Below are 15604 nucleotides of genomic sequence, written 5' to 3' on the forward strand. Positions count from 1 at the left end.
GATAAAAGAGGAGGATGATGAGAATGGGGTGATGTCAGAGTCTACTCTAAAAGTTCACAAAGATCTGTACCAGGACACCATAGTGGAGTCATCCAGCTACAGGAACCCACAAGAGAGATGTCCCCGTCCTCTGTATTCCTGGGATTCCACACAGGAAGATCACACCATCCCTCAACATGATCAGGTAGATGAGAAACAATCACTGGTAGTATCATTAGGATCTGTACAATATCTACATTGTTACAATTGTTGTCATTTATGTTATATATTTAGAGTGGAAACCTGAGAGATTGTAAAGTTGAGGTTAAAGCAGAAGAAGAAGAGAGGTATGAAAGAGATGATCAGCAGTCTATGGAAGAGGATGGAATAATGGGAACATATATAGAGGAGGACACTCCTACAGAGATCAGCACAGGTGGGTCATTAACACTAAATACATTCCTTCACCCATATTGCTCATTGATTGGTCCAGAGTAGGGAAAGGACTGCGTGATATCAGCCTGTAATCCCCTGGTCACTTTCCTGAGCTGTGTTCCCCGTCCTGTATTCCTGTATTTTTTTTTGGATAATCTTCCTTCTCTGTGCTGCAGTCACAATTTATGTATCTAGACTGGATTTATGTAGATTCTGGGGTTCAGCTGGCAGCAAAATGTTGACTTTCACCATAGACGTTGCTCAACCTAGGCACCTGGGCCTTGGGTCTTCTTTTCTATGTCTTGGGTATAGCAAGATCTCTGACAGAGCAATTCTCCCAGGATTTCAGGAACCCTAAACCAGATAGAGACAGAAAATGCAGTGTCAGAGAACATTCCGCAGAAGAACTAGTACATCTGCTAATGCCCAGTGGAATTCGCCAATGCTAATACGCATGGGCACAAATGGCCAAGAAGATTCATGTGCCAGTGTGCACGCAATGTGAGACAGATTCTGGCACCCAGTGGCCTATTTAATGCCAGCAGCATCAGCCACTAGTTGCTGGTTGATCTTCAGCCCCCCGTGTGTTCCCAAGTTCTTGTTCCTGCTATTATTGAATTTCCTGTTACAGACCCAGCTTGCCTTTGTCCTGTCTTATCTCCATTGCTGGCTTTGACCCTTGACTTGTTCCAGTGACTCCGCTTCTACCTGCTGATCCATGTATGACCTCTGGCTTGCTCTTTAGACTCCGCTGTGCCTGATTACCAGTGTATGACCCCGACTGACTCCTGACCCTGCCTGCTGCCTTACTCCTGTCTGACCTTCCATGCAATGACAAAAATAACACAGTTCAGAAACATATTAAAAAAACAGAAGCCAGGGTTTGGATACTTAAGCCGGTAATCAGACGAGCCAGGATCAGGAAACCAGAAGTCAGCGTAGTCAGGAGCAAAAATCAGGAACAGGAATTGGAAAGGAAGTCAGTCAGGCAAAGTCATAGACAGGAGCACAGAAAGGAACACACTTAGAGATGATAGACCACGCAAGGGCAAGGAGGAAATGAGTTAAGCTGCTTAAATAGCAAAAAGGGGCTGGCTGTAGGCTGGACTAATGAGGCAGGTAATGGTAACAAGGTTAGTCACTGTGGCTTGTAATTACCCGACAGCGGAGCAGCTTCAGAGCACTGAAGGAAAAGAGCTGCTCGTTAAGTAGCTCAAAGCAGAGAGACCAGCGTGCCCCCTTTCAATGCAGAGTGACCAGCATGCCCCCTTTTAAAGCAGAGAGACCAGCGTGCTCCCTTTCAAAGCAGAGAGACCAGCGTGCCCCCTTTCAATGCAGAGACCAGCGTGCCCCCTTTCAATGCACAGTGACCAGCGTGCCCCCTTTCAATGCACAGTGACCAGCGTGCCCCCTTTCAATGCACAGTGACCAGCATGCCCCCTTTCAACGCACAGTGACCAGTGTGCCCCCTTTCAATGTACAGTGACCAGTGTGCCCCCTTTTAATGCACAGTGACCAGTGTGCCCCCTTCAATGCAGAGACCAGCGTACACGCCCCCTTCAATTCATATACCAGCGTACATGCCCCCTTCAATGCAGAGACCAGCGTACATGCCCCCTTCAATGCAATGACCAGCATACACGCCCCCTTCAATGCAGAGACCAGCGTACACGCCCCCTTCAATGCAGAGACCAGTGTACACGCCCCCTTCAATGCAGAGACCAGTGTACATGCCCCCTTCAATGCAGAGACCAGCGTACATGCCCCCTTCAATGCAGAGACCAGCGTACATGCCCCCTTCAATGCAGTGACCTGAGTACATGCCCCCTTCAATGTAGTGACCAGCGTACATGCCCCCTTCAATGTAGTGACCAGTATACATGCCCCCTTCAATGTAGTGACCAGCATACATGCCCCCTTCAATGTAGTGACCAGCGTACGTGCGTGCCCCCTTCAATGCAAGTGGGCCCCCCGAGACCAGTGCACTTACCTGGAGCCCTGGAGCAGCCGGTATTAAACTGGCTTCCTGATTGGCCAGGAGGAGGATCGGTGTGACAATAGCGAATTTTCGTTCGCTATTGTCACACAATGGGTGGGCTTGTGGCGCACTGCTCTGCGCCCCGGGACCACCCTTTGCATCACCCTATTAGAGCCTCTGGCGCTAATCAGGTGATTAAAAAAAAAACATTAAGCTCCATGCGTCCGGCACTCCTGCGCCCTCAATACACCGGCTGCCACTGTTGGATACTATGCACAGCTGCACCAGATTCTGAGTCCTCCACTTTTAGTAAATCAAACCCCCAAACTACTGCTGGTTACTGAATACCAATATTATTGGACCTGACCAATATACTCTATGATTTATGTTGCTCATTATGTAGCCTTAAGTCTTGCACTTTATACAATATGTTGTACATAGTGTTCACTCCCCAAGAGGCCGCAGGAAATAAATGGGTCTCCCTTACCTGTTCAGAGGCTGGCAGCCCAGGTACCAGGGTAGTGTCCTCGAGCAAATGTCTTTAATTCCAGATTTTTTCAAGCTCTCAGCCAAGCACATGCTGAGGCCTGACAGCAACAGCTCTTGAGTAACACAGGCTGCTTCCCAGGGACAGAGGACCCAGAACTGAACAGCCCTCCCAAACATTTATCTTCTCCCCAGCCACCTTCTGGGATCCCCCTTTCAGGGGTTGGCTGCGGTGAGATAAATATCCATAGCCCAGAGGCTGACCCTTCTACTCTTTTTCTGGAAGTTCCTGACCCCTATATACTCTGTGTTGTACATGACATAATTCTGATACTATATAGTCTTCATTACTGTAGCCTTTACTATGTTGTACATTACATAGTCCTGAATTGTGCCTTTTACCCACTACTATATATAAACATAATATGTATTCTCTTTTGTTACACCCATTTTCTACCAGCTGGACATTTTATATCTGACGATTTGATTGGGGCACAGACATTTACATGGTGATAATAATGTGATAACATCCTCAAGCTTTGGAACCTTAAACAGAAAGTGATAATGAGGGAGGAGTCAATAACCCAATGATGAGGGTCTTCAGGATCAGTCCAGTCTTCATCTAGGTTGTTCTCCCCCCATCCTCACTCTCTGACCTCTGGTGTGACTCAGCCACGCTGCTATTCATGACTAAATCATGGACTAAATAAGGAAGTGCATGACTTCTTGTGTTGGGAAGATGGCAATGAGAGATAGAGGGGGTGGGGACACTCGTCCTATAATCCCCTCATCACTGTCACTCCTATAAAAGACAGTTCTCGTTTTTTCCTCACTCTCTGACTAAGGTCCATGAATAAAGAAATTAACTGGTAGGAGATCAGAGGACCCATTTACTAGTTACCTTGAGGGTGGAATTGTAAGATCCTCAGAGACAAAGCTGCCTGATGTGGGCGGAGTCCTGGTTTAGGGGAACCAATCTGCTCATGTCTAGGAATAATCTTTTTATTTCTATTTTAGTAGATGGACGGGAGATGAGGAAAACCTCAGAGGATTGTCTCACTTTGTCTCCAGACTGTAAAGTAGAAGATGAGGACATCACACAGTATAGTCCAGGAGAAAACCCGGCTACCTCAAATGTCCACCTGGCATCACACAGTGTAGATGGACCATCGTATTCCTCTTATCCTGAGGAACCTCAGACTGTGAGGGACGGTGCCGGACCATCGTATTCCTCTTATCCTGAGGAACCTCAGACTGTGAGGGACGGTGCCGTCCTTCCAACAGATAAGAGCTTTTCCTGTACTGAGTGCGGGAAATGTTTTGTACAAAAATCAGAACTTGTCAAGCATCACAGGTCTCACACAGGGGAGAAGCCGTATTCCTGTCCTGAGTGTGGAAAATGTTTTTCAGTTAAGTCAAATCTTTATCGTCACCAGAGATCGCACACAGGTGAGAAGCCATATTTCTTTCCTGAGTTCAGGAAATGTCTTTTACAAAAATCAGAACTTGTCAGACCTCAGAGATCTTATACGGGAGTAAAGCCGTACTCCTGTAATGAGTGCGGGAAATGCTTTTCACATACGTCCAGTCTTTACATACACCAGAGACTGCACACAGGTGAGAAGTTGTATTCCTGTCCTGAATGTGGTAAATGTTTTGTACAAAAATCAGAGCTGGTCACACATCAGAGATCTCACATGGGGGAAAAGGCGTACTCCTGTAGTGAGTGTGGGAAATGTTTTACACATAAATCAAAACTTGTCAGACATCAAACGACTCACACAGAGGAAAAGCCATATTCCTGTCCTGAGTGCGGGAAATGTTTTTCACAGAAGTCCAATCTTTTCAGACATCAGAGATCTCACACAGGGGAAAAGCCACATTCTTGTCCTGAGTGCGGGAAATGTTTTTCAGAAATGTCCAGTCTTCATAATCATCAAAGATTGCACACGGGGGAGAAACCGTATTCCTGTTCGGAGTGTGATAAATGTTTTATACGAAAATCAGAACTTGTCACGCATCAAAGGTCTCACACAGAGGAAAAGCCGTATTCCTGTCCTGAGTGCGGAAAATGTTTTTCACAGAAGTCCCATCTTTGCAGACATCAGAGATCTCACACTGGGGAGAAGCCGTATTACTGTCCTAAAAGCGGGAAATGTTTTTCAAGGAAGGTCTATCTTTACAGACATCGGAGATTTCATACGGGGGAGAAGCCACTTTCCTGTGCTGAGTAGGGAAATGTTCCTCAGTGAAGTCCTGTCTTCCTGTACATCAGGGGTCCCACACAACCCTTGAGGTGTATTAGTGCCTTGAGTGCAGCAAATGTCTTTTATATGAATGTTGCTGGACATGTGGGGAAGAAGCACAACCTGATATACACCTCAGATGTACTCCATGGCTGATCTTCATCATGTAAGAAAACGTTTATAAGGAGATCAGAGATCACCAAAGATATGGATGAAGTGTTGTACCGTGTTGGCCATTGATAGCAGTAGAAAAATAAAAATGGAGTCGATGGCTGAGTAAATTTTGTGGTGTAAGCTTTCACAAACACTTAGAGGTCTTTTTTGTTTAATTAGTTAAACAAATGTGAGCAACATTCACCCAGCCATGTCAAATGTTGGTCATTTTTTATTTCATAAAATGATTTCCTATGATCATTTACTCCATCTGTGGCCTTAAAGCTGTATTCGATTTTTACTGATGGAGGTATTTCAGGAAAAATTCTCCTTCATGGCCACTAGATGGAGCTGACTATTATTGGAAATGACTGTGTTAATTAAATTACCGTATAAACTCGAGTATAAGCCGACTGGAATATAAGCCGCTGGCACCTCATTTTACCTCGAAAAACTGGGAAAACTTATTGACTCGTGTATAAGCCTAGGGTGGGAAATGCAGCAGCTAATTGACCCAACTGGACCACCACAAGACCCAAAACGGGCTGCGGGCATGGTGCAGGGGCTGCGGACATGGTGCAGGAGATGCAGGGCTGTGGGCATGGCACAGGAGATGGTACAGGAGATGGTACCGGCATGTCACAGATAGTATAGGCATGGTACAGGCATGGCACAGATGGTACAGGAGATGCAGTGCTGCGGGCATGGTACAGAAGTCTCACTTACCTTTACCTGCAGTGCTGCGGAGGAGTCTCACTTACCTTTCCGTCTTCCATTTAAAAATGGCGCCGCCCAGTGCCAACATGTCCCTGCGCATGCGCTGTCTGCCCGGGAATATCCAAATGTGAGCGGGCTTTCCCAAGCGACGGCGGCGCATGCGCACTGACTGGGGAAAAAGTAAGTGAGAATGTGACTCGAGTATAAGCCGAGGGGGGCTTTTTCAGAATGAAAAAAACATGTTGAAAAGCTCGGCTTATACTCGAGTATATACGGTAATCAATCTTTTTTTTATCACAGCTGGGCAAATGCTTATCACACATTTTATACTTATCGACCCGTAAGCTTACTATGTCAGGCGTGGTATCTTTGTGTTTTACCTCCATTCACACAGAATAAATATACATGCACTTTCATCAGATGAATTGCTTCGCAAATTTGTATGGATAGACCCCTAAATGTCATGAGATGTTTATTTAACCCCCTTCGCGCCTAAGGGTAAAACAAATTTAAAAGCCCAATTTTGTCATTTTGACATGTGTTAATAAAGCCGTATGTATCATAACTACTTTGTGCATTCAGGTGGATTATACCGTGTTTTTTTCAGGACAAATTGGGCTTTCATTTGGTGGTAAATAGTAATGGGTATCCAGATTTTTTTTATTATCAAAGGAAAACTGGCCCAAATAGTAAAAAAAAAAAAATTATTTTTGTCCTACAACCAAAAAATTTCTTGCTCCTGAAAATCGCAGCGATACCACATATGTGTTTGTACCTGTAGTACAGCCCAGAATCAGTAGTGCGCAAATTTGCTTTTTTTAAATCCTACCTTAAAAAAAAAAAAAAAAATCCTACCTAAAACACACTGACACTGATACTAATTAAAAAAAAAAAAATAAATAAATCCTGTCCAAAAAATACTGACCCTGACCTTGACCCGACCCAAACACTAACCCTGGCACTGAACTGGATCAAACCTTGATCTAGGTATTTTTTTTATTTTTATTTTTTTTATTTATTTTTTATAATTATTATTATTTATTTATTTTTTAATTCTTCACACACATTTTTTTTTATCTATGTCTGCAAGGACAGAAAGTGATACAATGGATCTCTCTCACCCTTTCACATAGACATAGAAAATACGGGGCGCAGGCTTTACAGTGACTGATCACTGTAATCGCCCATCAGAGGCTATCACAGCGATCAGATGACCCGAATTCTGGGTCCTGATCTTTAGATCGGGGCTTAGGGTTCTCGGTGAGACCCTGGTCTCTGTGGCGGGAGCTCGCCAGCACAAAGGGAGGTATGCAAATATGGGGCCTCACGGAAAAAGGCCCAGTCCAGTGGGGCCGCATATTTGCATACTGTCGGCGTAAAGGGGTAACTACTTGCCGCCAGTAGGACATTTATATGATGTCTTAGGTTTTCAGTGGTTATATCGGAATGATGCCTGCAAGTGCAGGCTTCATCGAGGTATCAAAATTTTTAACCCTCAACAGGAAAAGTGATTTGAGTTGCAATTGAGCCACTCGATCACCTCTACAGGAGGCAAAAAGAGTGCCAGCCTGCCGCTGCCTTTGTCATCTGATTGGGGGAGCCTGGGACTGCTCCGATCACCGGTATCCCATGGACTGAAAAGACAGAAAGGAACTGAGGTTGTTCCTCCCTCTATGAGATCAGAAACTGGAAGCAACAGTTTTGGTTTAATGTTTACAAGCCGTTATAAGCTTGAACAAGCATTTGATCAAACCAATCTCAATTTGATCAGATGCTTTTGAGGCCTGAGGAGACATCTGGTGTCTAATAGACCCCAGATCTCTCCATATCTCTAATAGACCCCAGATCTCTCCTGTTACTGCCAATGCTATCACAGGGGATGTTGTTCATCCCTTGTGATAGCAGTAAAGTTGATTTAAAAAAAAAAGGGATAGTGTAAAAAAAAAAAAAAGGTTTTAAATAAATTAATAATAGAAAAAATACTTTACTGGTACCAGATTAGGATGCCGTGTGTTGATAGGTTAAAACAGCAAAAATGTATTGGTACAAGACAATAAAAAATTATACATATTATAAAAACAATATATTATTGTGCTCTCATACTGTATATAGTATGGAAAATATCTCCATTAAGCATCCAAGAGGTCGACGCGTTTCGCAAAATTGGCTGCCTCGGGACCTTTTATCTTGGCAGCAGAGAGATATCCTATTCATACAAAAAAGAGTTTTTGTAGTTTAACAGATTGAATCACATATTATACGACTACACTTTTTAAGAAAATAGTCAGGTAAGTCATGTTATTGGTGCTGAGCACGGCGGTCAGGAGCATGTTAATGTATAAGATCTCTTAAAAGTGTGGTTGTATAATATGTGATTCAATCTGTTAAACTAAAAAAACTCTTTTTTTTGTATGAATAGGATATCCCTCTGCTGCCATGATAAAAGGTCCTGAGGAAGCTAATTTTGTGAAAGTGCCAACCTCTTGAATGCTTAACCACTTGCCGACTGCCCACTGTAATATTACTGCGGCAGGACGGCTCGGCTGAGTCCAGTCACTTAATACTACGTGACTGGAGTGCATGTGGTTTCGGGGGCGCGCGGGACACAGCGGGAGGTGGGCCGCGGGAGGAGATTGCCGCTGTCCTCCCACGATGGTCCGGGAAATGGAGAGAAGACCCACCAGCATGCCTCCATCATATACTGTATGTATAAGCCATTCTTTTAGTTATATCATCAGGCACATGTTTTATCTTGTTGTATAATAAAATGTATAGTTTTTATAGCTGTGTCTTTGGAGATTTTCTGTCCAATGTGCCAATAAATTCTCTTCCCATTGGAGGGTGTTATATTTGCAGCTTTGGGCACCATATTGTTGAAGACCAACTCTGCTCTACTGTATGTATATGGGCAGACATCCACAAAATGGTGCCAGCAATGGACACATCGGCTTGGCGGGGGCCATGCTCCTGATGATGGAGATCTAAAGGGGGGGTCTCCCGTCCAGGCCTGTGTCTGAAGCTCCGTGGACGTTGTGGAGGATTCTCATCTCAGCAGATGGTGTGTGCTGAGAGTGACTGTGTTCTGGCCTGCACTCCTCCTTTCTACAGATGTCACTGCGAGCCCACCCCAGCCCCTGAGCCCATCTAAACCTAAGCACTATTTGACCGGCTTGGGTCCCTCACACGGTGGCCAAATGCCAGGGCCCGGGCGCAAGTGCGACCTTTGCAATCCTGGTAGTTCCACAACTGTCCGATAGCAACTGTAACATTTTAAACTGACCTACTGTAGATACTGTGACTTATCTGGTCTGAGTTGTACCCCACTTAGAGCACTGGTAGGCATTTCCCTAAGGCTGGCCATACACTATACAATTTTCTTATTCAATTTCCTTTAGATTTACCTTAAAAGATGTAGTGCAAGGGCCTGCCTGATTGCATACAAATTGAAAGTGTTTAGGTTTGACCCTACATTACATGGTTTTGGTAAATCTAAAGGAAAGTTGAACAAGAAAATTGTATAGTGTATGGCCAGCCTAAGTTTTTGGGAACAGTGGGAACACCCACACTCACAGTGACTGAATCAGAGGTGGAGCTAGACTCTTTGTCCAGTGCAGACAATTTGGCCCTCCTCTTTGGAATTCTCTTAAAGCGGAGTTCCGGCCTCAAAAACGACTTTAAATTGGGCCATGCGCTTGCTGACATTCACCTGCAAAAGAAATGGATAGTCCCGATTTTTTTTTTTTTTTACTTACCTTGTTTTTGAAGAAAGTATACTTACCTGCCTTCTACTTCCTCCCTCTGCAGCCGCGGCCCGCGCCGTCACTTCCTGCTTGCGTTGACTCCTGGGAGCTGAACGTCATCGCTCCCAGGAATCAATGCGCCTGCATCGGCCCCGCTCGTCAGTTCCGGTGTAGGTGCGTCATACCCTGCTAAACAGCTTCTGGGCATGCCTGTGCAGAGATGACGCGCCTGCACCGGAACTGACGAGCGGGGCCAGTGCAGAGCATTCTGGGACTGAAGAGGACACCGAAGAGAACGCTCTGGCTTCAGCTGCCCACACCTGAGATGGCAGTGCTGGACAAAACATTTTCAAGGTAAGTATTTCTTCTAAAAGGTAAGTGCGACCTGGGACAGTTCAGAGGCTATCCATTATGAAATGTACTAGCCCTGACTGTCCCAGGGGTATTTTTATTGAAAAAAATGTTTTCCGAGGCCAGAACTCCGCTTTAAGGATCCCCAGGTTTTCCTTTCTCTTTGTTATGGCAGGAGAACTGGAAGAGTCCGAGGACTGGAGGAGTGGGAGGAAGTCCCCACAGCCCGTGAGAGTGGACAGCCTGACACCGAGGCTGCATTAGAAAGTGCTGATCTTAATACGCACAAGGAAAACTTTGTCACTAAGCAGAGAATAGAAATGTTGTGATGATTAATGATGTACGTGTCGAATTGGGACAGGCTGAGTTTTGCTTATTTCATGAGGATTTGTTGTATGGAGTGTATAAAAATAAAAAATGACAAAATTATTGAACAGTTGGTGGTCCCTAAGCCATACAGAAGGATGGTACTGGAACTCGTTCATGAACACTTGCTGGGAGGTCATTTGGGTGTTTCGAAAACCACTGAAAGAGTGTTACACTGGTTTTCCTAGCCCGGGGTACAAAAACCATTTCGAATTATTGTCAGTCCAGTATGTTAAATATAAGCAACCCTGCCCCATTTTTGGAGTCCTCTACTGCGGTTGCCAATTATTAAAGTGCCCTTTGAGAGCATTGCCATAGACCTTGTAGGTCCACCGCGAAAGTCTGCCTAGGGTCATCAGCATATTCTTGTGATTATGTATTTTGTTACCCGTTACCCTAAGGCAGTTCCTTGATGCAACACATCTGCCATGAATATTGCCAAGGAAGTGTTCATGGTGTTCAGTCACGTGGGGGTCTCTAAGGTGGTCCTTGCAGACCAGGGCACCCCATTCATGTCATGAGTACCTGAAGAGTTGTGCAAATTGTTTAAGGTGACACATTTGCGAACCTCCATGTCCCACCCTCAAACCTATGGCTTAGTGGAGCAATTTCATAAAACGTTAGAGTATGTAAAAAAAAAAAGGATGTTGACAAGGATGGGAAAAACTGGAAATATTTTATTCTGTGTGTAGCACTGCCCCCTTGGGGACTGCTGAATTCTTCACCTTCGGGTCCCCCTGGGTTACCACTAGCAACTGCAGCATGCACAATTTAACACTTTACTCCTTGGCTCTGTCAATGAACAGTCTAGGGATAGTAGTTGTTTTTTTGTTGTTTTATTTAATTAGGGATGGGAGAATGAAAGATTGGGATACTCCAGATCAAACTATTCACATTGATTGAGGACTTCTTACTTGTGATGCAGACAGGCTGCTGATTCACCCTGCCACTAGGTGGATTTTAGATTAAGTCTCTGTGCAGATGACTTGATAGGCTAGATTATCTTCAAGATACTCTCCTAGTATCACCTTTCACTCCACAGACTGACACTTGTCCTCAGACTATCCTACACCGGGGTGGCCCCCCTCAGGTCAGGCCCTTAGACACGATCCCCTGTACTCACGATACTGTTTTTTGAGGGTCTCCAGTGTTTCTAGCGCTCCAGTCAGTTCTCCTGGACCTCTGGGCTCAGTTCCTTTCCTCTGGTCCCCAGGCCGACTGCCTGTGACCACGTGCCACCACTACAGAGGAGGAGGCAGCCACCACCCTCCCTCCGGGACTCTGCTCACCAGCCAAAGACCCTGCAGCAGATGTGCTCCTGGCTTTTATACATTATCCCATAATGCACTGAGACAACCAATCTCTGCCAATCACTGGGACTGTATCAAAGCCTATGTGTGTACCCATTGGTCAGGTTTTCTCCCACTGTCCAACATGCCTCTCTATTGGACCAGTGTGAAACACTATCTAGACCGAATGAATCACACACTGAGCAGACCTAACTCACAGATCCTGCTCCCTGGTAGGCAGAAAGCAATACGCATTTGCCTGTTGCACCTCTGATAGGCAGACAGAGCCAAAAACTATACTCTCTCACTAGCACCTACCTATGAGAGTGCTACATGTACTTGATGTTTGCCATCAGGGAGGTACCCCAGTCCAGCCCAGCCCAGTAAGGGGTACTCTCTATTCGAGTTGCTCTGCAAGAGACACCCTTGGGTACTTCAAACATGGCCAGGGAAACCTGGAAGGGGAGAAGATGCCCCACAAAACTTACATTGAGCATATAGATGCAGGACAGAATTGCAGCGATAATGCAAATTGTAAAGGAACACTAATCTCAGGCACAGGAAGCCCAATAAATAAACTAAAACAAGGGGGCCGAAGTCTGCATTTTCTCACCTGGTGACAGGGTCTTGGTGTTGCTCCCCACTGTTGAGACAAGTAAACTACAAAGTGTATCAAACGGGGAAAAAATACCTGAATGGATATACCATGTAAACCTATTAAAGCCCTGGAGAGATAGGGTGGCCTTAACTGTGAAGTCTGCCCCTGTAACTTCTTGGAGTATTGAATCACCTCTGATCCCTGAAGTTGCAATTCCAGGTTTCCTATCTGGTTTCCAAAGCAGGAAGCTAGAGAGTTCCTGATGAGGAAAAAAGAGACATTTTCAGAGTTACCGTATTTTTCGGACCATAAGGCGCACTTAAAATCCTTAAATTTTCTCACATATCGACAGTGCGCCTTATAATGCGGTGCGCCTAATGTATGGCTGTGTTTTCCCCTTCTCATCCCAGTTACCTAGAACTGATTTATGTGGTACACGGCGCTCAAAAATCTGTCAATGTTTTAGCATGGCCTTGGTAAGCTACGAAGCTGCACTGCTTTGATTGAGCATTACGGCCATCGTAGTCAGGAGGTGTGTGCATACCCGCTGCCCCAAAAATGGCTCCTGTAAAGAGACATGCTTACAAAGCGGATTTCAAACTCAATGCTATCAGTCACGCAATACAACATGGAAATAGAGCAGCTGCGAGAGAATTCAACATTAATGAATCAATGGTACGGAAGTGGAGGAAGCAAGAAGACGCCCTGCGCCAGGTAAAGAAGACCAAACTGAGTTTCCGAGGAAACAAAGCAAGATGGCCACAGTTGGAGGACAAAATTGAACAGTGGGTTATTGAACAGAGAACCGCAGGTAGAAGCGTCTCCACTGTCTCTATTCGACTCAAAGCAACAGTTATAGCACGCAAAATGGAGATAAACGACTTTCGAGGAGGTCCCTCTTGGTGCTTCCGTTTTATGAAAAGGCGTAATCTCTCCATCCGCACAAGAACTACCATCTCGCAGCAACTGCCAAAGGATTACCAAGAAAAGCTGACCATTTTCCGCACCTACTGCAAGAACAAGATCAATGAACAGAAGATCCAGCCAGAACACATCACCAACATGGACAAGGTCCCCCTTACCTTCGATATCCCCGTAAACCGTACTGTCGAGAAAACAGGGACCAGTACGGTATCTATACGCACTACGGGAAACGAGAAGTCATCCTTCACTGTAGTTCTCGGTTGCCAGGCTAATGGCCAGAAACTACCACCCATGGTAATTTTTAAGCGGAAGACTTTGCCGAAAGAAAAGTTTCCGGTTGGCGTCATCATCAAGGTTAACCCGAAGGGCTGGATGGACGAGGAGACGATGAGTGAGTGGCTGAGAGAGGTTTACGTCAAGAGACCGGATGTGACTCCATGCGCGCCCATCTGACCGATACTGTCAAAACCCAAGTGAAGAAAACTAATTCAGTGCTTGCCATCATTCCGGGTGGATTAACCAAAGAACTCCAGCCGCTAGATATTGGTGTCAACAGATCATTTAAAGTTAAATTGCGAGCTGCGTGGGAGCATTGGATGACAGAAGGCGAACACACGTTCACCAAGACAGGGAGGCAACGCCGAACAAGTTACGCCACTATCTGCCAGTGGATCGTGGATGCCTAGGCGAAGGTATCAGTCTCCAGTGTCATCCGAGCTTTCAGGAAGGCCGGAATTATCACTGAACAGCTAAGTAACAGCAACGAGACTGACTCCGATAGTGATGATAATGATGAGAGGGATCCGGACGTGCTTGATGCCGAGATCGCCCAACTGTTAAACTCAGACACTGAAGATGAAGACTTTGATGGATTTGCGGTAGAGGAATAAGCTGAAACAGTGAGTGTATTGTTTTGTATTGTATTTCACTGAACAATGTTGAGAGTTATTGTTAAAAACCATTTTATGGTTATTGTGAAAGAGTTGAATAAAGTTTGACTTATCAGAGTTTTGTGTCATTTAATGCGCCTTATAACCCGGTGCGCCTTATGTATGGAAAAAAACACGTTAGCGGTCGATCATTGATACTGCGCCTTATAATCCGGTGTACCTTATAGTCGCGAAAATACGGTACCTGGCACAACTTCAGTGATTCAGCATGACTTTGTTACTGAACTTGGAGTGTGTATCAAACGCAAACCATACCAGACTCCTGAAGCTAGAAGAAAAGACATCGGTAATGAAGTCAAGAGGATGCTTAAGTTAGAAGTCATTGAAGAGTGTAATAGTGACTGTTCCAGCCCCATTGTGTTAGTCCCAAAACCAGACAGTACTTTGGACTTGACAAAAGGATATTGGCAAAGCCCCTTGACAGAAAGCACAAGAGAAAAGACCACATTTGTGACCCCCCCTAGTGCTCATTTTAAGGTAAAAAGTTGCCTTTTGGGTTTACAAAATGCCCCCATCGACAGAATCCTAAGACTTCATTGACCGTATGCAGCAGACGATATAGTGATGCAGAGCTCTGTCTGGAAGTCTAACTTGCCTTGTGTCCAGGCTGTTTTGGATTCTCTCTTCAAGGGAAGTTTTACAGCAAATCCCAAAAAGTTTGCCATTGGTTTAGATTAAGCCAGGTATTTAGGCTACACTATTGGTCGAGGAGTTGTAAAAACCTCAATTGAACAAAACAGAAGCTATCCGAGAATGGCCACGTTCTGCAAACAAGAAGCAGATCAGAGCCTTCCTTAGTATCACAGGTTGCTATAGAAGGTTTATCCCAAATTTTGCATCTCTGGCAGCCTCGTTAACTGATCTTACAAAAGGGAAAGACTCCGTAATGGAAAAATGGTCCCCATAAGCAAAAGAGTCTTTTCAGGTCCTGAAGAGGGTTTTCTGTGTGCAGCAACGTTAAAGGATAAGCTCCATAAGCTTCACATCATGAAGCAGACCCGTGTTCATGAAGTGAGATGAATAGCAGCCTCAGCCCAGACTGCAGCCAGGTCACGCCCCCGCAACAAAGGTGTCCAGTGTGCCCTCTCACCAAATAACCAACAGTACAAACAAACAGCAACTGCCCCAACCTATCACAGGCCTTAGCAGCAAGGAGCACATGGAAGGGCGACTATTCGGTTTATGGCAGGCTGGCTTGTAAGTTGAGCTGGAAATTTTTCTTCCATGTGGATGGTTATTTGGTGAGGGGGTGCACTGGACACCTTTGCTGCCATTGTGCTATTTGCTTGGTGTCCAGTGCACCCCTGTACCTTTTAGGGGGGGTGGGCTCCCTCCAGGCTCACCAGCCCTCAATCTACTCAATATTATATATGTGCTCCTACTATGGAGGCT

At 45.2% G+C, this 15604-nt stretch overlaps 2 protein-coding genes across 2 annotated transcripts in view; both read left to right on the forward strand.

Moving 5' to 3' along the window:
- Positions 1–15604, forward strand: part of LOC309550683 (uncharacterized protein) — a 3164715-nt gene that overhangs the window by 926938 nt on the left and 2222173 nt on the right. The window lies entirely within an intron of this gene.
- On the forward strand, positions 177–10414 carry LOC309550032 (uncharacterized protein; the record flags this gene model as incomplete). Its single annotated transcript, XM_082250502.1, has 4 exons — positions 177–184; positions 276–415; positions 3896–5108; positions 10261–10414. The coding sequence occupies 4 exons, from the start codon at positions 177–179 to the stop codon at positions 10412–10414; spliced, it is 1515 nt and encodes a 504-aa protein (XP_082106628.1).

The sequence above is a fragment of the Pelophylax lessonae genome (assembly GCF_965119305.1).
Source record: "Pelophylax lessonae genome assembly, chromosome: 3".
NCBI lineage: Eukaryota > Metazoa > Chordata > Amphibia > Anura > Ranidae > Pelophylax > Pelophylax lessonae.